Below are 25,342 nucleotides of genomic sequence, written 5' to 3' on the forward strand. Positions count from 1 at the left end.
GTCAAAAGAAATCTGATGAGGTTCAATAAGGACAAGTGCAGAGTCCTGCACTTAGGACGGAAGAATCCCATGCACCGCTACAGACTAGGGTCCAAATGGCTAGGCAGCAGTTCTGCAGAAAAGGACCTAGGGGTTACAGTGGACGAGAAGCTGGGTATGAGTCAACAGTGTTCCCTTGTTGCCAAGAAGGCCAATGGCATTTTGGGCTGTATAAGTAGGGACATTGCCAGCAGATCACGGGACGTGATCGTTCCCCTCTATTTGGCATTGGTGAGACCACACCTGGCGTACTGTATCCAGTTTTGGTCCCCCCACTACAGAAGGGATGTGGAAAAATTGGAGAGTCCAGCGGAAGGCAACAAAAATGATTAGGGAACTGGAACACATGACTTATGAGGAGAGGCTGAGGGAACTGGGATTGTTTAGTCTGCGGAAGAGAAGAATGAGGGGGGATTTGATAGCTGCTTTCAACTACCTGAAAGCGGGTTCCAAAGAGGATGGATCTAGACTGTTCTCACTGGTAGCAGATGACAGAACAAGGAATAATGGTCTCAAGTTGCAGTGGGGGAGGTTTAGGTTGGATATTAGGAAAAACTTTTTCACTGGGAGGATGGTGAAGCACTGGAATGGGTTACCTAGGGAGGTGGTAGAAACTCCTTCCTTCGAGGTTTTTAAGGTCAGGCTTGACAAAGCCCTGGCTGGGATAATTCAGTTGGGGATTGGTCCTGCTTTGAGCAGGGGGTTGGACTAGATGACCTCCTGAGGTCCCTTCCAACCCTGATATTCTAGGATTCTATGATTCCCACATTGCTAAATGGGAAAGAGGTCCTGGCTAGATGAGGAGTTCCAAGAGGGTCTCAAAAAAGGGGGTGTTGGTATGGAAGAGGTTCAGAATCACAATTACAGGATAAGTTTCAGAGTGGTAGCCATGTTAGTCTGTATCCTCGTTGTTTTTGCAGTTACAGGATAAGTATCTGTGGATTGCTATGAAGCTGCACATGACTAGCTGAGTAATTAACAACAATTTTGAGAACAGAATGATAACTGATGGCAAAGATATCCCCACAGCAAGGCCAACACACCCCTGCAAACTGCATTAGCACACGGTAGTAGAAAGACTATAATTAGGAGTATTTCTGGGTGTAAGAATTCCCTCACAGCTTAAAACTGGCAGATAACACTTACATGCACACTGAGCTACACAAGCCAACAAAACAATGCAAAACTACACTGTACAATCTGTACGTTTTTAAAAGCAGTCGAGAATTATAGTGTCATTTACACTGCATGCATCATTGATGTCAGGCCTCCCTGTTCTTCGATGCATTTCTCCTGTGTCTTGCATTTGCCTCTGTGAGTATCTTTAACTACTACATTTTACGATTTAAATCTTGCCTTTGAGCTGCATTTTGAAGCAGAACTGCCTACTGAGAAAGATAACTAACAACAAAAATTCACTCACATTCCTCCTTTTCTGCCCACGCGTCCCCCCACTGAAGCCCTTAGGCCCTCACCCAACTCCCACTCAAGTCAATGACTCCCATGGGAGCTGCACCAGGTCCTCAGTGAACAAAAAGGGCTTAAGAAGTACAGTGCACAGGTGTTGTTCTGCTCCTTCGCACCAGTGTAAATTCTGCACCCAAAGAACTTCATCAAGCATTTGAATGCAGCTTAGCTGATCAGATATTAAATTGTAGCTCTCCACACATAGTAATCCTACCTGTATGCAAACTGAAGCAACTTCAAACTAGATTTTCACACTGCATTTTGATAGTAAAGCAATGGGATGTGACTGAATGGGCAAACTGAACCCAATGTATTTTCTTCACTTCCATTTCATCTCCCTTTGCTAGTTCAAATGTGTCTTTTATCATTGGACATCTGCATACGCCAGTATTATTTCTTTAACAGCCCATCTATCCTCAGCATGAAGTAAGCATTTACTATTAAAAACACACATGGTGAGGAAGGTGAGGGCTTGGGGGATTTCTGAAGTCCTACACAAAAATAATCTTAATTTGTTCACCCTTTAGACACTAATGTCTCTCTTTTTCACTTCTGATTCATTGACCTTTTGCTTGTCTGAGTCATACAGAAGATAATCAGCATAAAATATATGACCTGAAGCTGCCGTTTCAAAGCAGTTTCCTACAGTTTGTCAAATACTGCAGTAACATCCAGTTCTCCTCTGGGTTTCTTAGAAATGAAACAGAAAAGCCATTCAACTACATGGCTGGCTGCCTTTCAGAGACAAGCCCCACTGCCTTGCTTGTGGTTTCAAGTACTTTTTTCTCCAGTTTGTGGGTACTGTATTCCTGACAAGCCCAGAAGCACCACTCGTAGAAAACAGAAGGAACTATGGCTCAGATTTTTGGAACTGCTTGCACAAAAATACATGCACAATTGCACACCTAATTTGCATACACACACTGTAATTGTGCATGCAAATCCGGTATATGCATGCACAAAGAGCAATTAGATCCATAACTAGATATATGCGTTCACAAATACCCAGTTTGCAGAGACCAAGGATGGTTCTTGAGGTTAAGGCGTTGTACTGGGACTGAAGAACTCGGGATTCAGTTCTTGCCTCTGCCACAGACTTCCTTTGTGCTCACAGGTAAATAACGTAATGTCTCTTTACCTCAGCTCCTCATCTGTAAAACTGAGATAATACTTTCTTTTCCCCACCCCTCTGCCTGTTTAGACTGTAAGCTCTTTAGAGAGGGGCTATCTCTTCTGATGTATATGTAAAGCACCTAGCACATTGGGGTCCTGATCTCAATTGGAGTCTCTCAGCACCATTGTAATGCACCTAAAATAATAACTACAAGTGTCATCGTGGTAATTTTGAATGTAAATAAGGCTCATCAATTGCCAACATATTTTTGCTCATTCTGTTCTGAAAATCTAGCCCTTCATATGTGTTACCCATAAAATACTTTTGAAAATCACTTGCTAATATCAGAAGTGAAAGAGTTCTGTATTTGTTTCACACCACACAACTAAAGGTGTTTCTTACCCTCTTCTTACCCTCTGTTTCTCAAAATGACGAGAACGGGTGGAGTTTCTTGGGTTTGAAAACGAAATGGACATTTTGTCATCAGTGCAGAATGATGTACCCAAAGGTTAAACCTATGCTCACAAATGCCTGATCTTAGATCATTTGGCTTAGTCAATTTAGTGATAGTTTTCACAGTCACTGCTGCAAGTCTGTGACCAACACCTCCCCACCACCACCCTGTTTGTAAAAAAAATTAGAGTCGCCTTTTACTAAGTGCTAACTTCAAGTACACAAGGAGCAAAATTCTATCCATTTCAGAATTCCCCCCGACTCCACACCTCTGCAAGCAGCTTGAAATCACATTTTCCCAGTGAAACACAAGAAAAATGACTTACATCATCCGACCTTTGGTTGGTCAGTGATCCTGAGAGCAGGATGCTAATACCTAGCAATTTTGCAGAATTAATTAACCCTTTGGAGCTTTCATGTGTATCTTCCCCATAGCCACAAATACACCGCAGATTGTTTACAATGCACCATGATATGTAGAGCAAAGACTACTCGGTGGGAAAGCAATGATATAAACTTTTATGAACCGTCAGAGTGGCCCATGGAAGCAGAGAGCAGATCCTCACCCTGTGCGCCATGTCACAACGCCACTAGCTCAGCTTTGGCCCAGACCCTACAGGACTCATACCACCTCTTTGCCATCCAGCTCTACTCATGGGCCAAAGGGGACTCTTCCCCTCCTCCGCCCATCTCCAGCACCTGTGTACTCACCCATGCTATAGCCCCTATAGTACACTGCTCTGGTGACACTTGGGGACATTAAACCTGCCCTAAAAGGACACCTTAAAGTCTTAAGGGTCCCTTAGCATCAGAACGCAAGAAGTCCCCAGATATCCAATTCAGCCCACGTAATTTAGAGACCAGTCTTCTGCCTTTGTCTGAGCTTTTTTCCCTGTACTCAAGACCACACAATTGTGCACATAGTGCATGCTATATACCAGGGGTAGGCAACCTATGGCACGCGTGCCAAAGATGGCATGCGAGCTGATTTTCAGTGGCACTCGCACTGCCCGGGTCTTGGCCACCGGTCCCGAGGGCTCCGCTGCTGGCCTGGGGTACTATCTGCCGGCCCCCTTCCAGCTGGGGTTCCATCTGCCGGCCCCGCTCAGCCCGCTGCCAGCCCTGGGTCATGGCCACCAGTCCCGGGGGCTCCACTGCTGGCCTGGGGTACCGGCCGCCAGCTCCCTGCCAGCCGGGGTTCCATCTGCTGGCCCCGCTCAGCCTGCTGGTGGCCCCAACTCCCAGCCACCGGTCCAGGGGGCTCCGTGGCTGGCCTAGGGTACTATCTGCCAGCCCTCTGCCAGCCGGGGTTCTGTCTGCCAGCCCCGCTCAACCCGCATGCCAGCCACTGGTCCCAGGGGCTCCACTGCTGGCCTGGGGTACCGGCTGCCAGCCCCGGGTCATGGCCACTGGTCCCGGGGGCTCTGCGGATGGCCAGGGGTACCGGCCGCCGGCTCCCTGACAGCCGGGGTTCTGGCCGCCGGCCCCGCTCAGCCACTGCTCGCCCCAAGTCATGTCCACCGATCCCAGGGGCTCCGCTGCTGGCTGGGGTACTGGCCGCCAGCCCCCTGCTAGCCAAGGTTCCATCCACCGGCCCTGCTCAGCCCGCTGCCAGACCCAGGTCATGGCCACCAGTCCCAGGGGCTCTGCTGCTGTCCTGGGGTACCGGCTGCCGGCCCCCTGCTAGCCGGGGTTCCGTCCACCAGCCCCGCTCAGCCCGCTGCCAGCCCCGAGTCATGGCCACCGGTCCTGGGGGTTCCATCCGCCAGCCCCGCTCAGCCCGCTGCTGGCCCCAGGTCCCGGCCACCAGTCCCAGAGGCTCCGCTACTGGCCTGGGGTACTGGCCGCCAGCCTACTGCCAGCTGGGGTTCTGTCCACTGGCCCCCTCAGCCCGGCCACCAGCCCTGGGTCCTGGCCACCAGTCCGGGGGACTCTGCTGCTGGCCTGGGGTACCAGCCGCTGGCTCCCTGCCAGCCGAGGTTCCGGCCACTGGTCCCGCTCAGCCCGCTGCCGGCCCCGGGTCCTTGGCCACCGGTCTGGGGGGCTCTCCTGCTGGCCTGGGTTCCCGGCCGCCGGCCCAGGGCTCTGCAGCCGCCACAGTTGTGGCCCTCTGGCCCCAGCCTTGGGCAGTGAGGGGTGCAGACAGGGCCAAGAGGGGGTGCAGCTCAGCATGGATCACATGGATTCTTATTACTGGTACACAAAACCTTTGATTAGAATGAATAAAGGAAGACTCAGCACACCATTTCTGAAAGGTTGCTGACCCCTGCTATATAAACTGCTCTCTAGCCCCATAGATGGGATAAAAAAATAAGAAGAAAAGTTGGAAAACTATCATTTGTGAAGACCACTAGGTCCACTGCTTCCTTATGCACTTAACACCAGCCCATTCTTCTGCTCCCAAGAACCTAATCCTTTAAATTCCATCTGTGTAAGCACCATCTCTTCCCACAAACAGGCAATCCAAGGCATCACACATTTCTCTCACAGCCTTGACAGTTTGGCCAATATGGTATTTATGTCCACATGTAAAAAGGCCAAGGAACCCATTATTTCTCCCTACTAAAGAGTATTTCTTTTGAATCATGTAACCGCTGTGCCCAAAACCGGGTTTCACACTTTTCTATACAGTGTTTTCATTGATCGTTTGCTCATATTTTTCCAATTAAATTAGCAGTTATGCTTGTGTTTCACATTGCTCTGTTCTATTTCTGTTCTTTTTGGACCACACTTTGGTGACTCAGAAGTTCGAGAGATAAAGCACACTGACCAGATGGTACATGCAGGCCCACAGGTTTCCATAAATGTCAGAAAAAGGGGGAAAGCTGAAAACTAGGAAAGCAACGGGTCCAGACTGTGGAAAAAGGAGGATGACATGGGTAGATTTTGCAGTCATGGTTCAAAGAACACTGACCTCTACCTTGGCAGTTGTCTGCATTGTAGATTTTAATGTCTTCTGTCTAAACTGTATTCTCTTGATGTTGTTTTAACTAATCCAGGTTGTATCACTATAATCTAATAATGAATCTTACTGTGAGATGGAGATTTTCAGTATCCAGCAGCCAAACCACCGAGGCTATGAAGCAAGTTCAAATCTGGTCACTCTTTGAGGCAGTAGTAACAAATCCATGCTGCAGCATGGTGCTAAGGAGGTCGGTGCTGCTGGAGATGGCATCATTTAGACGAGATGTAGAAACCGATGCGCAGATCACACCTGGTCACAAAATGGCTCCTTTAGGAAAGAACAGAGATGCTAATTCTGGTGCCCTGCTCAAAATTCCCAAGTCAGGCATCTAAATTCTTCCTCCCTAAATTTCCCTTTTGAGTGGAAGGGATGTCTGCTCAGAAACCGTTTCTGGCCTTCTTGCATCCTTCCACAGGGTGGGAGATCAAACAGCCATAGCCTGGAGGGGGCAAGGCATGGGGTCATTTGCTTGCAACGCCCCCTTCACCTGAACCCTTCCATGGGGCTAGGGGGAACAGCAACAGGCTGGAAAGCAGCAGAATCTTCCATTCCATCCCTAGAGTCCTCCATGGAGTTGGGGAGAGAGGAGCAGTCCCAGCCATGAACAGGGGCTTGAGTCCAGGGCAGAGAGAAGAGGTAGGAGAGACACTTGCCCTTTGGACTGCTTCCCAGTGGCATCTGTGCAGTGCAGAGGGCTGGCTGCTCTTGTGCATACCCAATGAAATGCCTTGTCTGGCCACTGGTGCTTGTGTGTGTCTCTGACAGGAGTGGGGGACGAAAAACAACCCACCCAAAACAAAGCAAACATGGTAACAACAAAAAAGAGCAGGCGTTCAGAATTTAACAAAAATACTCAGATGTGATTTTTGCTGCAATGAGCAAAATGTGATGCTGGCAGCATCCCTTCACATGGTTATTATCCTTGTAAAAAACCTGCTGCACTTTGTTGAGCTTTGAGGGGCATGTTTCATTCCTTACTGATATTCACCTCCATCCCACGCAGACCTCCCATTATTTCCCTTTTTTCATGATTGCAAAATCATTTAATCAGCAATGCCAAGCTGGGAAACAGAGTTCAGGGAAAGTGCTGTGCCCAGCAAGTCTAAAACCTGCACCCAGATCAGGAAAATGTGCCAAGCGGGCCCCAGTGACCCGGGGAGAGGCAAGCACAACCCAAATTGTTGCCAACTCTCACCATTTTATCATGAATCCGACAATGTATTTCCCTTAAAGCCCCACTCCTGGAAGCAAAGGGTTACGGGGAAATTGCAGCTTTCATTAAAAAAAAAAGTACGTTTCAAACCCTCACAGTCGCGGTAAAATGCTGAAAATGTGACCTGAGGGTGTCTTAAAGGCTCAAAAACCAGCAGGCAAAAAATAATAATATCTAGCTCCAATACAGGGCTCTTCACTCCGAGAGCTCAAAGCAAACCCAAACAGGAGCCTCATTTCTTTTTTTTAATCTCATAATTTTTTTTTTTTTTAAATCTCATAAATTTAAAGCAAATCACATGATTTTGCAGGGGCTGACACATAATTGCAGTACACTGAGGCTGGCAGTGCGGGATTTCATATAGGTTGATTGATGCCGGGATTGATGTGGGAGCCAGTGCATCATGATGGCATGGGTGTGTCAAGGGATTCAGTGTGCTGGGCAGTGAGGCTGGCAACGGCACGTCGGGAGATTTGGTTCATCGGGCGGTGATGTTGGCACAGGTGTGTCGGAGGCATTCGATGCATCATATTGATATTGGCACAGGCGAGCATGAAGCAGGGTTGCCACCTGGCTGGGTTTTTGACTGGCCCAGCCAGTTTTTGTGCTGCCGTGTTGGTTTAATGTGCCATTTAGTTTCATTTTCCACTTGCCACACGTGAGGTAGCTCTGCCGTTCACACCCCCGTGGGCTGAGTATGGAAAGAAAAATGATAAAATAACAGAAAAACGTACCTGGGGGGGGGCAGGGGTCGAGTGTTTTTAAATGACTCTGTAAAACCGTCATATTAATTAGCGTGGGGTGGCACATGGACCCTTTGCTGGTGGGGAAGGGAGAGACCAGTAAGCTGAGGGCACGTTGGTGTGGGCACACACACAGCGACACACCGCGCCACGCTGGTACACGGGAGGCAAGGCGCTGGGCCACGGTACTGGCAGATGCAGTGGGGTGCCGTGCCGTGGCATTGGCAGATGCAGCGAGGCGCCAGCCCATTGTATTAGCACATGAGAGGCAAACTGCCGGGCCTGGCGTTGGCACACGCGGTGAAGTGCAGGGCCGTGACATTAGCACCCGGGAGGCGAAGCGCCTGGCCATACCACTGGCACATGGGAGACACGGGGCCAGGGCGTTGGCACACAGGGGGTACTGGCCTGTGACGCTGGCACACACATGGGAGGTTCTGGGCTATGGCTCAAGCACAGCAAGGTGCCATGCTGTGGTATTGGCACACAGGAGATGAAGTGCCTGGCACACGGGAGTCACTGGGACATGGCGATGGCAGAGGGGAGATGCCGGGCCCTGGGGGTGGCACACACAGGTAGACTCAGGCCCTGGGGGTGGCACACACAGGTAGACCCGGGCTCTGGGGGTGGCACACACAGGAGGCCCCGGGCCCTGGGGGTGGCACACACAGGAGGCCCCGGGCCCTGGGGGTGGCAGAGGGGAGGCCCCGGGCTCTGGGGGTGGCACACACAGGAGGCCCCGGGCCCTGGGGGTGGCACACACAGGAGGCCCCGGGCCCTGGGGGTGGCACACACAGGAGGCCCCGGGCCCTGGGGGTGGCAGAGGGGAGGCCCCGGGCCGTGGCACACCCAGTGTCTCACTCCGTGTCTCCCCCGCCAGCGCCCCCCGCCCCCCATCTCGGAGAGGGGCAAAGCCCCCCCCCGCTCCGGGCGCGACAGGCGGGGGCGGCGGGTTGCAGGGGGGTGGGGAAGGGGCGTGTCCACGTCACTCACCCCCCCCCCCCCCCCACACACACACGCCGCGTTCCTCCACCCCGCTCCGCGCGGCTGATTGGCCGGCGGCCGGTTAAAACGGGGCACCGCTTCCCTCCCTGCCTTGCGGGTGGCTGGAGACGGCGGCTGCAGCAGTAGCTGGTGAGTGGCCGGCCGGGGCGCGCGGGGCCGGGCAGTTGACGCGGGCGGGAGAGCCGAGGCCGGCCCCTCAGGGCGCGTCTAGTCCCAAGCGGCCCCTCCCCTTCCCCCTGCCTACGTGCGGCGCGAGCCCGGCCGCCGCTGAGCTGTGGCGGGTGAGCGCGGGGCGGCCGGGGCTGGGCGCGTGGGAGAGCGGGGCTCGGCAGTGGGCGCGCGGGGCCGCCCGGCCGTTGGCGGCGGGGGAGGCAGTTCCTGACGCGGCGCGTGGGCTCCGCGGGCTGGGGCGGGGCGCCTGCCTGCCGCGCCGCGCACATGGCCCGCGGGGCTGCTGGGGCCGCGGTGACCTTGAGCGCAGCCGGGGCCGCCGTTCGCGGGCGCGGCGCCCGGCGTCCCTGCCGCGCTCCTGGCCGGGCAGTTCCCCCCGCCCCCTTTCTGCCTGGGCCTGCCCCCCCCCCCCCCACCTCACGGGGCGGCCTAGGCCGCGAGCTCCCCGCAGGGCGGGGGTCACCCTGGGCCTGCCGCAGCCCGTCACCAGGTGTCTGGCTCTGGCCCCTCCTTGAAACGGGGCACGTCCCGCGGCCTGGCCCCGGCGCCTGCGAGGCTGCCGCCCGCGGCTCCGTGGGCCGGAGGCGGCCCGAGCCAGGCTCTGCCTGAGCCCCGTGTCTAGTGTCCACGCGGCCTGGCGCTGCGCCGGCTGGAAGACGGGCCTGGCGTGGTCTCGTGGAGCATGGCAAAATGGCTCCTGTCACAGCCGGCATCTCTCTCTCGTGTCCTGAGGTCGACGAGAGAGAGGAGTTTTGCCATCTCGTGGCAGGGTGGTGGTGAGGGGTAGGGTGGTATTATTATTTCACCCCTTCTTTTGTACTTCTGCAGCTCTGTTTTTGGACTGTCAAGGGAGGTCAGGGCTGGTGAGGAGCCTCCTTAGCCTGTGGCCTCTAGGCTGTACTAGTGGCACCTTGGAGACTAACCAATTTATTGGAGCATAAGCTTTCCTGAGCTACAGCTCATGCTCAAATTGGTTAGTCTCTCAGGTGCCACTAGTCCTCCTTTTTCTTTTTGCAAATACAGACTAACAGGGCTGCTACTCTGAAACCTGTAGGCTATACTAGCATTTCTGTATATTGCAGTAAGGACAGCTGGAGGTAGTACTAGTCCAGGCAGGCTATAGCTGTCTAACCTTGTCAGAGCAGGTCTAGGTCACCCTGGCATTTGACTGACCAAAGTACTTCCACTGTTGCTGCACTAATGTGGTGGTGGCATTGTGTCACGGCACAAGATATTTGCTGTGCTTCTTCCCTAGAAGTTGTGGAGTCATTCACTTGAAAGGTGGGGTACCTTCAACAGTTATCTAGGTGGCTGCAGCAGCAGAGCACTGCCTATAGGGTGGGATATCATGTTTGTAGGAAAACTTCACTACTGACTTGGCTCAGTTATCTTGACTTGGCTTCATAGTTCATGTAGCACTTATAGGCCAGTACATAGGGACCTATGTTTGCCATGGGTTTTTCCACTTGACGGAGGGAAGTGGTTAAGGGTAATGTCCAGTTCTGGACTTGAAGCCAACTGTGGTTTCTTGGGTGTCTAGCAAAAACCTGGATGTACACCCCCGGATTATCTGTTCATATTTCAGTGGCTTTTAGGAGCTCCATTTATAGACCAGTGCCTATTGTGCTAAATGCAACAATCAGTATAAAGCATTACAGCAGGTAATATAGACCAAAAAGAGTACAAGGAGATGGTGAATGACAGATGGTGGTCTCAGTAACCAGGACCAGATGCTTGTAGCATCATAGCTAAGGAGGGATTTAAAGGATAGTGAGGTAGCTTTCTTGTGGGGAGCTTCTCCCAAGAGGGAGGGGGCAGCATGGGAGAAAGCATGAAGGTGTTTGAAGATATAAGCAAGTGAAGAAGGCTGGCATCACTGGCCAATCAGAGGCAGGAATGAGTATCTTAATAGTGAATCATAGAACTGGAAGGCACCTCAAGAGGTCATCTAGACCAGTCCCCTGCACTCAAGACAGGACTAAGTATTATCTAGACCATCCCTGACAGGTGTTTGTCCAACCTGCTCTTAAAAATCCCCAATGATGGAGATTCCACAACCTCACTAGGAAATCTATTCCAGTGCTTAACCACCCTGAGAGTTAGGAACTTTTTTCCTAATGTCCAACCTAAACTGCCCTTGCTGAATTTTAAGCCCTTCTTGTCCTATCCTCAGAGGTTAAGAAGAATTTTCTCCCTACTCCTTGTAACAACCTTTTATGTGTTAAACTGTTATGTCCCCTCTCTTTTCTCCAGACAAAACAAACCCAGTTTTTTCAATCTTTCCTCAAAGGTCATGTTTTCTAGACCTTTAATCACTTTTGTTGCTCTTCTCTGGACTTTCTCCAATTGTCCATATCTTTCCTGAAATGTGGTATCCAGAACTGTACACAACTCCTCCACACTGATTAGGCCTCTACTGGAGTGGAGCGGAAGAATTACTTTGGTCTTGCTAGCAATACTCCTTCTAATAACATCCCAAATGTGTAGTGGTTTTGTTTTGCAACAGGGTTACACTGACTCATATTTAGGTTGTGATCCACTATGACCCCCAGATCCCTTTCTGCAGTACTCCTTCCTAGGCAGTCCTTTCACATTTTGTATATGTGCAACTGATTGTTCCTTCCTAAGTGGAGTACTTTGCCCTTGTCCTTATTGGATTTAATCCTATTTACTTCAGACCATTTCTCCAGAGACTGAGTACAGTAAGAACAGGATGTGAAGGATTTGAGAACAAAACTAAGCAGCTATGTTTGTGATGGAGAAGGAGGAGCCAGTAGAGGGTTGCAGAAGGGGGTGAGATGCTCAAAATGATTGAGGAAATCCTTGCAGCTGGTGTCTTGAATGGGGTAAGACTGCAGGTGTCAAAGCCAGAGAAGTGGATGTTGTAGTAATCCAGACTCTCATCGTACCATGTCTCGATAAGAGATCTAGCTGTGAATGGATAGGCAATCTGCAGAAAGAATTCGCAAGATTTAGATGTTCTGGATGTGGGATTGGTATAGGCTAATCAGACTTTTGGCCGGCGTGCCTCATCTCAAAATGGAGTTAAGATGCTTCAGTTCCACAGAAGGGTATTAGTGCTGCTTGAGTGTACCCTTAATGCACAGCTCATGTTACATTGATGCACAGTCTACATGAATTTACAACCCATTCTGATGGGAGAGCTGCTCCTGTCAGTGTAGTTCAGCTCCACAACAGGCAGTAGATGTGTCCATGGTAGCAGCTCTCCTGTTGACATAGCACTGTCTAAACCAGGAGTTAAGTTGGTGCAACTATGATGTTCAGGGGTGTGAAAAGTTCCCATGAAGTTACATCAACTTATGTCTGTAGTGTAGACCTGGCCTGAAGCATGAACAGTCTTTTGTGGATTATTGTTGTGCACTGGCATTGCTGGAGTTAACTTGTGATTCTTGAACAGGACGCAAATATATCTGGCTAAAGGGAACAGGTTCTATAGGCCACCACATGGTCACTTAGTGAGTTGTCACTTATGCATCCTAGGGTTCTTTAAGCTCTAAGATGAGACATCTGGGGAAGAAACATCAAGTAATACTTCCTATTTTCTATAACTTATTAACTAAGCTAAATTCTCATTCAAATTAAACGAATGAATTTGAGTCAACTTATCAAATAAAACTCCTTGTCAGCTTGGGAAGGCAGTATGTTTATCTGTCAGCCCCCAATAATGAGGGTATTAAAACTCGTACTAAGTGATAGCAAAACTCTTACTAAAAACTGTGCTTGCTCAGTCAAGCACTCAGGAAAGGCCAAAATTTGCCCATGCAGCCTTAATTTGGCTCCTTGTATAAATGCACTATAATAATCACATGCGGTTTTTTACAGCACACCTGCCTCATTCTGTGAATGAGTAGTTTAGGCCATAAGTTAAGTGAGAATACTTCTAAAGTGACATTTAATCTGCCATCCAAACCTGGCAGCAGATACTAGATTAACCTCCTCATGGTTGTAGGTATGGTGCTCTCACTATAGTATCTGAGTGATTCACAAAACAAACTCAGAATATCCCTTTGAGTTTAGGTGCTGGTGTTCCCAATTCAGTTGGGGAGCTGAAGTGCAGAGTTTATGGCCAAATTATCAGAAGGTTTGACTAACTTTAGATGCCCAATTTGAGACACCTAGGTCCTGAACTTGCACTATATTTAGGGCTATAAAAACAGCATGTGACTTCAGGTGCTTTTGCAGATATGCTGAATTAATGGTGACCTGTGAAGTCTGGTTTTAAATGACTTGCCCAGCATCACATAAACACTGGCATATGCAGAGATAAATGCCATCCTGGAGAACTGGATTCTAACTAGCTTACCCATAAGACCATACTTCTGCTCTCCTACTTTCAACAAATGAAGTAGGGTACTATAGACAACCACCTCATTCACTACACAGCCTTGATTCCCAGGGCACTATCTATCATACACTGAGTGATACAGGGGTCATCTAGAAAATTAGAATTGATACAGTCTTTAATTACATGATGTGTGCACAAGGGGGAGTCAAATTAAGGTTACAGAGGCAACCTTAATTCTCACACTTCCTAACTCAAGTGCTGACTCCTCATCCTTAATGTTCTTTCAGTTTAGCATTTAACCCCTAATCTCTAACAATAAAATCCAAAAATTGCATCATGTGGAACCACTGACACTCCACCCCAGTTGGAACATCAGCAGGGTCAGCGCAGTCCTTTTATGCTAGCTGAGTGACTGCTATGGTGGCAGGCTACTATCCTCTAGGGACAAGTCACTGGAGGGATCATGCTTTGCCAGTGTGCTTCATGTTATCTTCTGACAGCAGAAGAATGACTCTTGGATTTAATTCCAGTTTCTGTAGAGACGTTCTAATGGTTATGGGGGACACACCCACCTCCCTTCCCGTTCTTCTCCACTGTTAAAACAGCCTGTGCCTGATGCTGTCTGGCCTGGAGATTTCAGGCCAAATGTTTAGTTTGACAAAGTTACAAGCAACTGAAAATGGGGTCTTATAATAGAAAATGCTTAGGAACATCTGCACCTGCAATTCCCATTGAGAGGCTGATGGAGGAAGAGTCAAATAACTTCCATGCCTAAAATTTATTTAGGCTACAGCTCTATCAGGTAAATGATTAAGGATAAAATTTCTGTCAGTCACAGGTTCCATGACTTTCAGAGGCCTCTGACATTTTCTGCTTGAACTGTTAGCTCCATGCCTTAGGGTGGCAGAGGGTCCCCCTTTATTTTCATATTCAGACAAGTAACAGGCTTCTGCAAACTTTTTTGTTGCCCATGACCTGTCTGAATTTACCAAAAATAACTAGGACACAACTTAACCTTAGTGATAAGTCTTACCTTGCACTCCCTTCCAGAGGGCATCATGAGATGTTCAGTACAATGCAGGACAACACAATTTGCTTATTACATTCCATTAGCAAAAAATGCCAGGGTTGTGAAACACTTCCAGCACATAAGATGTGCATGTGTAATCTTTGGAACAGGTTTATTTAACCTTAAGTTTAGTTAGTTGGTTCTAGATCAATGATTCTCCACTTGGGGTACACATACCCTAGCAGAGGTCTTCTGGGGGGTTGGTGGGTACATCATTCACCTAGATACTTGCCTAGTTTACAACAGGCTACATAAAAAGTGCTAGCTAAGTCAACAAACTCTAAAATATTAGACAAAACAAGTTTTGGGGGTTTTTGTCCCCCCCAGTAATAGTGTACTGAGACATGTATTTTTGTCTGACTTTTTTTGTAAGCAAGTGGTTTTCAAGTGAGGTGAAACTTGGGGTATGCAAGATGAATCAGACTCCTGAAAGGGGTACAATCTGGAGTGGCTGAGAACTATTCTAGGTGTTGGAAAAACTATTTTTTGGTGCCATTCTGAGTCTGGCTTCTGGGAGCCCACATGCTCACTGCCAGGCACTGGACTTCAAAAGAAGTGTAGGGATGCTTCCTTAGCATGCTTCCACCAATAAAATGTAGTGGGGATGGACTTGATATCTAGATCAGATGGTGGCTATGACTATTGTCAATCACCAGGAATCCAATACAAAAACATTGGTATTTCCCCTGCCATGGTAATCCCTTCACTAAAGTGTTTAAATATTGGATTTGCTTTCCTAACAGTTCCAAAACAAAAGGTGACTTAAGACTAACCACTCGTCCTGGCCTTGGCTGTAAGGATTACTTGTTGGATGGGAGCTTGTGAATATATTCTAGTTTTTGTGTAGCAATTACAAAGGTTACACTTAAAACACATAGCTTCTTAGCTATAAGGTTTAGTTAATAAAATAGATGACTGAAACTTTAGCTTGTTTCTTGAACTTGAGGTCTGGGGACTTTAAGAGACTGAACTTGGGAGTTTCCCATTAGAGCTAGCTGAGGTAATCACTGTTTCCTCCCTTCTTCCCCCACACCAAGTCTTCAAATGGGGAGGGGATGTAGTTTGGTTAGGGCACGGCATCACTGTTAATACTGACCTTAGCACCACTCCAGCACACAAACCAGAACAAATATTGCACATTTAGCTTCACCTGGATTATCTTGCAACTCATGGTATTTGGCAAAACTGAATAACTACATTGGTGGTAGTTAAGATGAAGGCCCAGAAATACTTCATATAGAAAGAAGCTACTTCTACATAATCACTTACAAACTTTTTGCCATAGCTCTAAAGTGGTATAACACAGTATTGCATCTGGCAGATTTAAGTAATGCTGGTGAGCCTGATGTGCATGATAGGAATTTTAATGTGTACATGCCTTTTGAAATTTTAGGTTTCAGTCAAGGAGTTGGAGGGAGCTAGTTCAAGAAACTATGGATCATGCTCGATCAGCAATCTCCAACTTGGTAAGATTTCCTGTCTAGTAATGTTGTTGTAGTCTGAACACTGCTTATGGTGAAAGTTAAGATAGGAGCAAGTAAATAAAATATTACATGTCAATCTTTAGATACTGAGTTTCTTCCTATCTTAGCTGATCTTAGGCCATGGTTTTTTCAAGAGTGAAGTTTCAGGTTGAGCACCCAAAAGCCCCTAGTCAAAGTGACCTAAATCTGAAATCAGAAGGTAATTGTTCTTCCTCCTTCCCCCCACCCCATGGTGTCGAGTTGGGCATATGAAGTCACTGGTCACTCTAACTATAATATATTGGTGGTGGGAATGGAGGAACCACCATCAGCTAGAAATTGCCAAAATGATATGATTTTTTTTAAACCTAGTTTCACCAGGAAAGCTAAAAATGGCCAGATGTAAGACAGAGGGAAACTGACTTCTGTGTAGAATTCATACAGACTAAGTAAGGGCTTGTCTATACTGCCAAGTTGTTGACCCAACTTTTCTTTCATGCCCCACCCCTGAAAGATAAGCTTTGCCACTGCAAGTGGCAGTGGGAATGCAGCTTTGTTGGCAGGAGCACTCTCCTGAAGTCTAATCCTTTTTTTAAGCAAAAGGACTCTAGATAATTGCCTTTGCATTCACCTAGAGGGAGCAGTAAGTTGAATTTTGTGGGTCTTATTTTTTCCTGCTGTTTGTAGAGACTGGTAGGGGGCAGTGTGGTGTGAAACAGAGCTCTGATAAGGGGGGTGAAGGTGGGAAAGGAGTTACTTAAGCACCAGTGTGGACACAAGAACAAATGGATATAAACTAGCCATCTGATTTAGGTTTGAAATTGGGCAACTGTCTCATCTTCAGAGGAGTGAAGTTCTGGAACAGCCTTCCCAGGGGAGCAGTGGGGGCAAAAACCTAACTGGCTTCAAGACCACTTGATAAGCTTATGGAGGGGATGCTATGAAGACAGGCCACATGCCATTGTAGGCAATCCGTGACTGCCAGTAGCAAAAATCCCCAACAGCTAGAGACTGGACACTAGATGAAATGGGCTCTGAGTTACTGTAGAGAATCCTTTCCCAGGTGTCTGCCTGGTGGGCCTTGCCCACTAGCTCAGGGTTTAACTGATCACCCTATGGGGCTAGGAAGGAATTTCCCCAGGTCAGATTGGCAGAGACCCTGGGGGGGTTTGGCCTTCTTCTGCAGCCTGAGGCATGGTTCACTTGCAGGTTTAAACTAGTGTGAATGTTGGAGTCTCTAACTTTAAGTCTTTAAACCATGATTTGAGGACTTCAGCAACTCAGCCAGAAGTTAGGAGTCTATTACAGGGGTGGGTGAGGTTCATTGGCCTGCAACATCCAGGAGATCAGACTACAGTCAGAAGGGACCATCATGATCTAAAGTCTAAGTCAAAACATGAGTTCTTAGTCCTGTGCTTGCTCTAGAGCAGATGTGGGTGTCAACACCTAAAACAGAGCTGCCTTAGAGGTTTTACTTATCAGCACTTTATCAAAGTCCTGAACTCCCTTTTTCATAAAAACTTTAAAAGATGGCTGACGTTCTTGAACACTACCTTTAACTAGTAGGTTTAGGTTGACTGCAGAGTTAAATGTGAAGATCCCAATTTTGTGGGTTTACAGCAAATGTCCAATCTGGTGACTCTAGACAGATCTAATCACTAACTAGTTAAACCATTGACTTTTAGAGTGGGTCCTACATAAATAAAATCTTCTACATGTATTCTGGAATGAACACAAATCCCAGATTGTAACAAGCAATATAGTAGGCTTTTTGTGTGGTATCAAGTCACATATTTCTCACTCATCTGTCTTCTTTCCAATTTAGTTTGGAGGTGGGCCGCTGTCATACACCCGTTTCAGTCTGGCTCGTCAAATGGATGGAGACAGTAGTCATGTGGAAATGAAACTGGCTGAAGAGGAGGAAGTTGGAGAAAATGGAATGACTGACCATGTTCATAGCCGTGTAGCAAAACCCAGGAATAGTAGGAGAAACCTCTGGTGCAAGGTTGCTGCAGGAGGCCTCCTCTTCTTAATTGGTAAGATGAAAGGAATTCTACAAAGTAGAAGTACCAAGACACACTATGCTGTTATAGTGATTCTTCAGTGTGCATCTTACAGTAGACCATCTAGACTACAGTACAGTAGAATCTGTTAAACTCCTCAGGCATGGAGGTTGTTCATAACTGAACAAAACAGTATGGTTCTTTCAGAAATTTATAACTGAACATTGACTTAATACAGCTTTGAAACTTTGCTGTGCAGAAGAAAAATGCTGCTTTTAACTGTATTTTAAATTAAACAAGCACAGATGGCTTCCTTACCTTGTCAAATATTTTTTAAACTTACAGTTAACAGTTCTGTACTATATTTGCTTTCTGATGCCTGATTACGTACTTCCAGTTCCAAATGAGGTGTGGTTGACCAGAGTTAAGAACTGACTGGAGGTTCTATTGTACCTCATTCCTGGGGCTGATGGTGTGAATACCTGTTTGTTTTACTGCAAATCTGGAGTTTAATGTTTATCAAAGCAAAGAAGGGCAAGCAGTATTATGAGGAAACTAGTAAGTGGTTCCTCAGCTAACAGAGGAACAAAGCTACAATAGGTGCATTAATGTTGGAAGAAGATCAAGTAGGTCTTAAGGAAGATGTGGACTTCCTGCTTTAGTACCCAATAACTAGTTTTGTTACAGTAATACAAACTCAAAGCAAATGCAGCTAAATAAAACCTGAATGGTATTGGAGACCCATTGTATAAATTTAATCAGTAGGGTACAGGATACTCTATCCACATTGTATCTTAAAATATAGAATCAGTTAAGGTGAAACTTAGGAAAGCTGGTACAGTTTATAAACTTCCAAAGCTTGCATAGGAACAGGTTAGTCTCCCAATAAAACTCAACTACTTGGAATACAGTCAGGGGCTTGAGTTAACACTGCATTGGCTCGGGTTTTTTAATGGCTTTGTAGTGTATAAACATCTCTTTTCCCTAGGGTTTCTGATTGGCTACTTGAGTTACCGTGGGAGAATGCAGGCAACTAGCACTTGTTCAGATGGAAGTAATGCATGTGGAAACCCTGCCATTACACCTTCCCCAGAAGATAATGATGAGTACATGGAAGAGCCTAAAACTGAACCTGTCCTTTACTGGAAGGATCTCAAAATGATGCTGTCAAACAAGCTGAGAGCTGTAAAATTTAACAATATCAGGTAACATCCTTCAAAGTCCTAGTCAGAGCTGTCTGTTTCACATCCTGAGTCTCTTGCTAATCTGAAACCACCTACCTGTTCCTGTAGAACAAGTGTTAAATAACTGAAGACTCTTGCCACCTCAGTTACAATCATGAGTGTGCTCTAGGCTAAAAAGTTAAGTGGCTTGTTCACAACCTGGCATTGTACTAGGTAGCTGGTTTTCAAACTGTTGTGCCTTTACATTTTCCTTCCATTCCAGGAAGCTGACCTCTTATGAAGCTGGCTCTGAAACAGATGAAAGTCTTGCTATCGCTCTTCATGGTCAGTTAACTGATTTCAAACTGGATAAAGTTTGGAATGATGAGCACTACGTTACACTGCAGGTCCAGGGCAGGTATGTTAATATGCCAAAGACAGTAAGCTGCTTTTATTCTTTCAGGCATGGATCTTACTAGTTCAACCATAAAAATCTTCAGCTAGAGCAAATGTTTGAGGTCTCTAACTCTCAGGCCAGCTAACCTTGTTTGAGGGGAAATCCAAGCCAAAGTCTCTCTTGATTTCACTACCGCCTGTGGTAGTGGCTACTGGGGTGCCTCAGAGTCCAGAAAACTTTTTTAAAAGCCTGCCTTACAGAAGTAGACAGTTAGTAAAAATCTGTCACAATGCTAAACTGTAGAACTAAGCTTGTCATAGAATGACTTGCTTTTACCAAAGTAGTGCATGAGTCTTTAGCCTCTTGAGTTGTCAGTTAATACAGCCCTGTTTCTGTTGGGACGTCATATAGATCCTGTAGCTATAGTCATAAACTTGTCTTGGCCTGCAAGACCCTATCAGCTCAAATCCTTAGTGTTATGGGAAGGCATACTTGGAGAGTGGGAAAGTGGTAATCCCTAATTTCTACACTGCTCACATATGTGAACTTAGGATACTTAGGGGACCACTAAGTGCCTAATTCTTTCTCCACTCAACACTTGCATACAAGCACCTGTCATCCCTTTTCAGGGTTAATGACTCCAAACATCACCACCTAGAAGGTCATTACTATAATCTAAATGTAGGCTTTGTGCAGCTTGGCTTAAACTAGCTTTATGGGCCATATATACAACTAATGCTTATTGTATACATTGGGGAGTAGCATAAGGTCTCACCATTTCACTTAAACATAAATGTCAGATTTATACTTCCAAACCATATTTCTATGGTAAAACTATTTTTAAGCAGAATAATCAAATAGTAAATGGCTAGTGCTAACAACTTGCTAATCTGCCATTTTTAGAATTGGTACTTTAGCTCTGCTTAATGCTGTTTCTTGCTGTCTAATAGCTCACCAAATAAAGTGACTATTGAGTCTTCAACTGAAATGGCAACAAAAGAGGAAATTACTGATGGATATGTGGCGTACAGTGCAAGGGCAACAGCAACAGTAAGTTATCTAGCTTTGAATAGCAAACTACTTTTTAAAAGAACAAGTCTGAATGTACTGAGGATAACTGACTTGTCAGTTAATCTCACTTGTGGACAAGTCACTCTCTAGGACTGAGACTTGAACTGTTAGTGGCTCCTTAATACTTCATTCTTAATTATTCTAAAGTGTCTGGCTTCCACCCCGAGACACAAGACTACTGCTTCACTTACAGCCAAGCAGACCAGGATATGGTGGTTTGGAGTAAAACCACTGGTTATTAGGCAGAACAGCTCTGCAGAATAGTCCCTCCTGAGGCTTACCATTGAGGACATGGCCCAAGTATTTCCAAGCTCCAGCCCATGAAGCAAGAGTTCTCAAAGTTAGAACTTGAACTTACCATCACACCCACACCTAGTAAACTAAACTCTGGTCCTGGATTTTATATTTACTAATAGGTGTAAATAACACTTGGCTCATCACCAAGATGAGCATGTCTGTCTAAACTCTCTCATACCACTTATGGTAAGTGCCCTGCAACTCCCCTTGTGAGTAGAGGGATCTCCATAAACCCATTTCAACCCCCCCCATCACCAAGGCCTGCAGTAGCTGGTGGCTGCTTCCCTCCTCAAGGGTTCCTGGCTAGGGGCCCATCCAGGAGCTCTTCAAGAACAATCATAAAGTAAGACTGGAAGGGCCCTCAAGAGGTCATCTGGTCAAGTCTCCTCCTGTGCTAGGGCCAGGACCAAATACCTAGACCATCCCTGACAGGCTTGTCCAACCTCTTCTTGACTCCCAATGATGGGATACCCCAACCTCCCTTGGAAGCCTATTCCAGCACTAACTAACTGTAGGTTAGATATTGGGGAGGAGGAAGAAGTAGCCTAGTCTAACTAAATCTCACTGCCTATTACTATTGTCCTACCTTCACTGAAGATGGAGAACAATTGATCACCCTCTAACAGGGGGAACCTCTGACCAGAAAGCTGGTGGTCTAACAGCTGGGAGTTGCTATAACTTGAACCCAGATAATTTGCTGCTGAATGCATGAGACTTGGTTGAAGCTAGGACATTCAAGTTGCTGCATGAGTTCAGATTTCTCATTATCTTCCTGTAAATAAGACAAGTGGTCCAGGCCCCATGGCTTTAGAGAGATTTAGGTGAGTTATCAATGACTGCTGCAACTACATCTTATTTGTTCCAGGGTAAACTAGTCTATGCTAACTATGGCCGGGCAGAGGACTTTCAGGAACTAAATAAGATGGATACCCCTGTAAATGGATCTGTGGTCCTTGTTAGAGCTGGGAAAATTTCTTTTGCTGAGAAGGTAGGTAACAGCTCTTGGCTCCTATTCTGAATAGTGTGATCATAGATCATCTAGCTAACTTAGGACACTTTTTAGTATTTAGAACTGTCATCTTCAGGTTAGTCAGATCAGCCTTTAGCTTAGTCCAGATGTATTTGAATGCTGCAGGGGTTGGGGGAGAGGAGGAGTGTACCTCCTTGACATGTGAATGGGCCTGGCAAAAATTGTTCATGCTGCCACTACTTCTGGCCCACAGTTGCAGGAAGGAGTAGCCTGCTTCAGTTAACTCGGTTACAGTGCAAGAGAATAGTGAGCACTCTGTGGGCCCCCCCAGTAGGCAATGTAAACCTCATCACTTGCCTAGTGACTAAACACTCTGGAGTTCTTCTCAGTGGGGCTGGTAGCATTGCCTATAAAGACTGAGTGACGCTTCCATCAGAACAGCCATACTGGGTCAGATCAATGGTCCATCTAGCCCAGTAATCTGTCTTCTGCTGGTGGCCAATACTAGCTCCTTCAGAGGGCATGAGCAGAACAGGGCAATATCAAATGATCCATCCCTTGTCTATTCCCAGCATCTAATGGGAAGAGGATTTCCAGGGTCTCGTAATGCCAGAAGACCCTGTTTTAGTGGCTTACAGCTTAGCCCAAACAGTTGAAGTTCAGCAGAAACTTTCCATGCCACCTTGTCTCAAGTGACCAACTTCAGCCACTCATGAGAGACCAATGAAACACTTTACCCCCTGGGAAAGAAACTGACCTTCACTTTGAGATACTCTAGTGGCTCCATATTTGGGAGCAGGAACTTAAAATTTGACAGGAAGGTGGCCTTGGTCAGTGTGCCTTTTGCCATCTCCTGCAGAAGCTGACCAGACTTGGTCCATTAAGGTATTGAAACTCTTGCCCATGCTCTCTAGAATCTCACTAGACCTTCACAGCTAAATTGGCCAAAGATTCTGTCCATGTTGGGCATGCTCCAGTCTTGGGATGAGTAGAGCTCATTGTAATAGCAGATTTGAGCTGCTCCAGGCACCAGAATGGAGTAGAGGAGCCTGTCTGTTAAGCTCCAGGCAGCATAGAAGAAGCTGCTCCTGAAGTGGAGAGGAAAAGCACTGGGATGGGTTGAGCTGAGTGCCCAGAGAAGGAACCTGGGACTGAGTAGTCACTGGCCCAAGCTAGATAAGGGAGTGGGGAAGGAAGTAATGGATCAGGAGCCAGAGATGGGGAAGATACAGGACAAGGAAGGGCAGGCCCATAGGCTAGGGGAGAAATGGGTAGTCTGCCCACTCAAGCGCACCAAGGTTGTTCTTGTAACCTTAATTTTGCCCCATGTGGGCATGTAATTAGACTACCATAATGAGCCTGTTTTTCCATAGGACACTGCTCCAGGGTGGATAGTACTCAGTTAATGAGCAGCTAGTAACGCCTTAACTTAGTTATCCTATACTCTTCAAACCTTACTCTGAAGGTGGAAGTTCAGCATGGGCTTTTCTACAGCACTCATCTGTATAGTGCTTCTGCAAATTCCCCACCAGGCTCTCAATGCAAGCACCCAAAAAATAAAACCAGTGACCACACAAGACTGGGTTAAATGATATGCCCAGCATCACACAGGAGCTATGGCAGAAGCATGGATGGAATCCAATTTTCCAAGCCACTTAACAATAACTTGCATAACAGCCATGCTGGGTCAGAATAAAGGTCCATCTAGTCCACTATCCCTTCCTTTCCTGTAATCCATTACACACATTTGAACTTTTTCAAAAAATGAAAACAAGAGTCCTATATTAGACAAGTCTCCTTCAGTACATAACCCTGCTTCATCTCCAGAGGAGGTCTGTGCTGGACACTGAGGCAGCAAAGTCCTGTGTAACAGTCTTGACTTATGCTAGTGTAAGGACAAGAGGTTACATTTTAAAGTTGCACTAAGCAACCTTGATTCTGTCCTTTAGAGTCCATCATGTAACATTAACATAGCACAGACTCTTCAGCTTAATCAATTTCACCTTCACTTCCAGGTTGCTAATGCTGAAGGCTTGAATGCAGTAGGTGTCTTGATATACCCTGATCCTGCTGAGTACAAACTCCCTAATGATGAGGTTCTCTTTGGACATGTAAGTACTACTGGTGAACACTGGTTGGCTTCCCTCTAGAAGATGCAAAGGGAGACTGCATAGCATGCTTGCCTAGAGAACACAAACATGCTGTCTCTTGCATAATGCCTCTAGAAATGATTCTCCACTTATGTAAACTTAACCATAATGGTTCCTTGATGCCAGGCCATATTGATTGACAAAGGACAGCTGTAGTTTTGCAAATACAAGAGTGGCTGTATTCAACAATACTGCTAGGTAGACCTCTAGCACCTCACTCTTACAGACCTTAAACTATTATGTGTATCTTGCATATAACACACAATCCTTCATTGACAGGCTCATCTAGGAACAGGTGACCCTTTCACCCCTGGCTTCCCTTCATTCAACCACACTCAGTTCCCACCAGCTAAATCTTCTGGACTCCCAGGCATTCCTGTCCAAACAATCTCTAGTGCTACTGCAGGAAATTTGTTCAGGTAATATTGCCTACAGGTGTTCTACCAAGGGTCAGTAACTCAATTGGATCCCTATGAGTAATCAATGAAATTGCTAGGAGTCCTTCTAAGCAGAGCTCTCCTCCTGTCATCTAACAATGTGTATATTGAGCTACAGCTTGTACAGTTTCATCAATATAGGACTCCCAAATTCTTGACTGTTTCAGCAAATGGAGTCCTGTATCCACTGTTCCTGGTATCTTTTATATAAACCTTGGCCTATAGCATTGCTTAAATGCAGGCTTTAAACAAATGTCTCGATGTGAAAATTGTGGTATGCTTCTCAGTCTGAGGTTGGGAGTTTCCCCAGTATTGCACCAATGCAGTGCACTCTTAATCCAGCATGCAGTTAGCTAAAATCTGGAACTAGTCTTGCCAGTGTCACTAACTTCCACCATAGTAAGGCTCTGAATGAGGTGCTTAAAAGTGACAATGAAGTAAAAGTATCTGATTTTTTCCTCCCCTCCCAGGAAAATGAATGGAGAAGTACCCTCTGAAGAGTGGAGAGGTAGCCTCTCAGTTTACAAAATGAGGTCACAGAACACCAAAGTGACACTTGAAGTAAACAATCAAATGGTACAGAGAAAAATTCATAACATCTTTGGCGTTATCCAGGGTTTTGATGAACCAGGTAAAGCTTTGTTACTAAAATCTCATTGAATAGGCTGGCCTCATTTAGAAGCCAGTTTAGCCTGTAACTGGCATAACTTACATGGGAGAATGGGCTGGGGGAGTCCTGAACTTCAACTTCTTTGGCTTACTGTTGAATAAGTAAAGTGTGTAACAAGTCCTTATTACATGGAGATCTTTAAGCAAATAGCTACTTTCTCTTACTTGGCCACTGGA

The 25,342-nt window shown here is 46.7% G+C and overlaps 2 protein-coding genes across 7 annotated transcripts in view; one reads left to right on the top strand and one right to left on the bottom strand.

Moving 5' to 3' along the window:
- LOC142068292 (uncharacterized) overlaps positions 1-8,832 on the bottom strand; it is a 34,221-nt gene extending 25,389 nt beyond the window's left edge. Inside the window, exons 1-2 of the mRNA XM_048864225.2 lie at positions 7,234-8,832; positions 6,106-6,305 (exon numbers count right to left, since the gene is read on the bottom strand). The gene's annotated coding sequence lies outside the window, so the exon portion shown is untranslated. The remainder of the gene's footprint in view (positions 1-6,105; positions 6,306-7,233) is intronic.
- Positions 8,833-9,008: 176 nt separating this feature from the next.
- The window catches only part of TFRC (transferrin receptor), a 35,658-nt gene continuing 19,324 nt past the window's right edge, over positions 9,009-25,342 (top strand). For 5 of the 6 annotated variants that reach the window (XM_075132053.1, XM_075132054.1, XM_075132055.1 and 2 more), the window contains exons 1-10: positions 9,009-9,128; positions 15,939-16,011; positions 17,834-18,044; positions 19,000-19,216; positions 19,458-19,592; positions 20,522-20,621; positions 21,805-21,927; positions 23,925-24,020; positions 24,339-24,478; positions 24,967-25,127. In XM_075132053.1, the coding sequence (XP_074988154.1) occupies positions 15,979-16,011; positions 17,834-18,044; positions 19,000-19,216; positions 19,458-19,592; positions 20,522-20,621; positions 21,805-21,927; positions 23,925-24,020; positions 24,339-24,478; positions 24,967-25,127 (1,216 nt within the window). In that variant the 5' untranslated portion in view covers positions 9,009-9,128; positions 15,939-15,978. The other variant, XM_048864214.2, reaches the window with a different exon arrangement.

Source organism: Caretta caretta, chromosome 9 (genome assembly GCF_965140235.1).
Source record: "Caretta caretta isolate rCarCar2 chromosome 9, rCarCar1.hap1, whole genome shotgun sequence".
Lineage (NCBI taxonomy): Eukaryota > Metazoa > Chordata > Testudines > Cheloniidae > Caretta > Caretta caretta.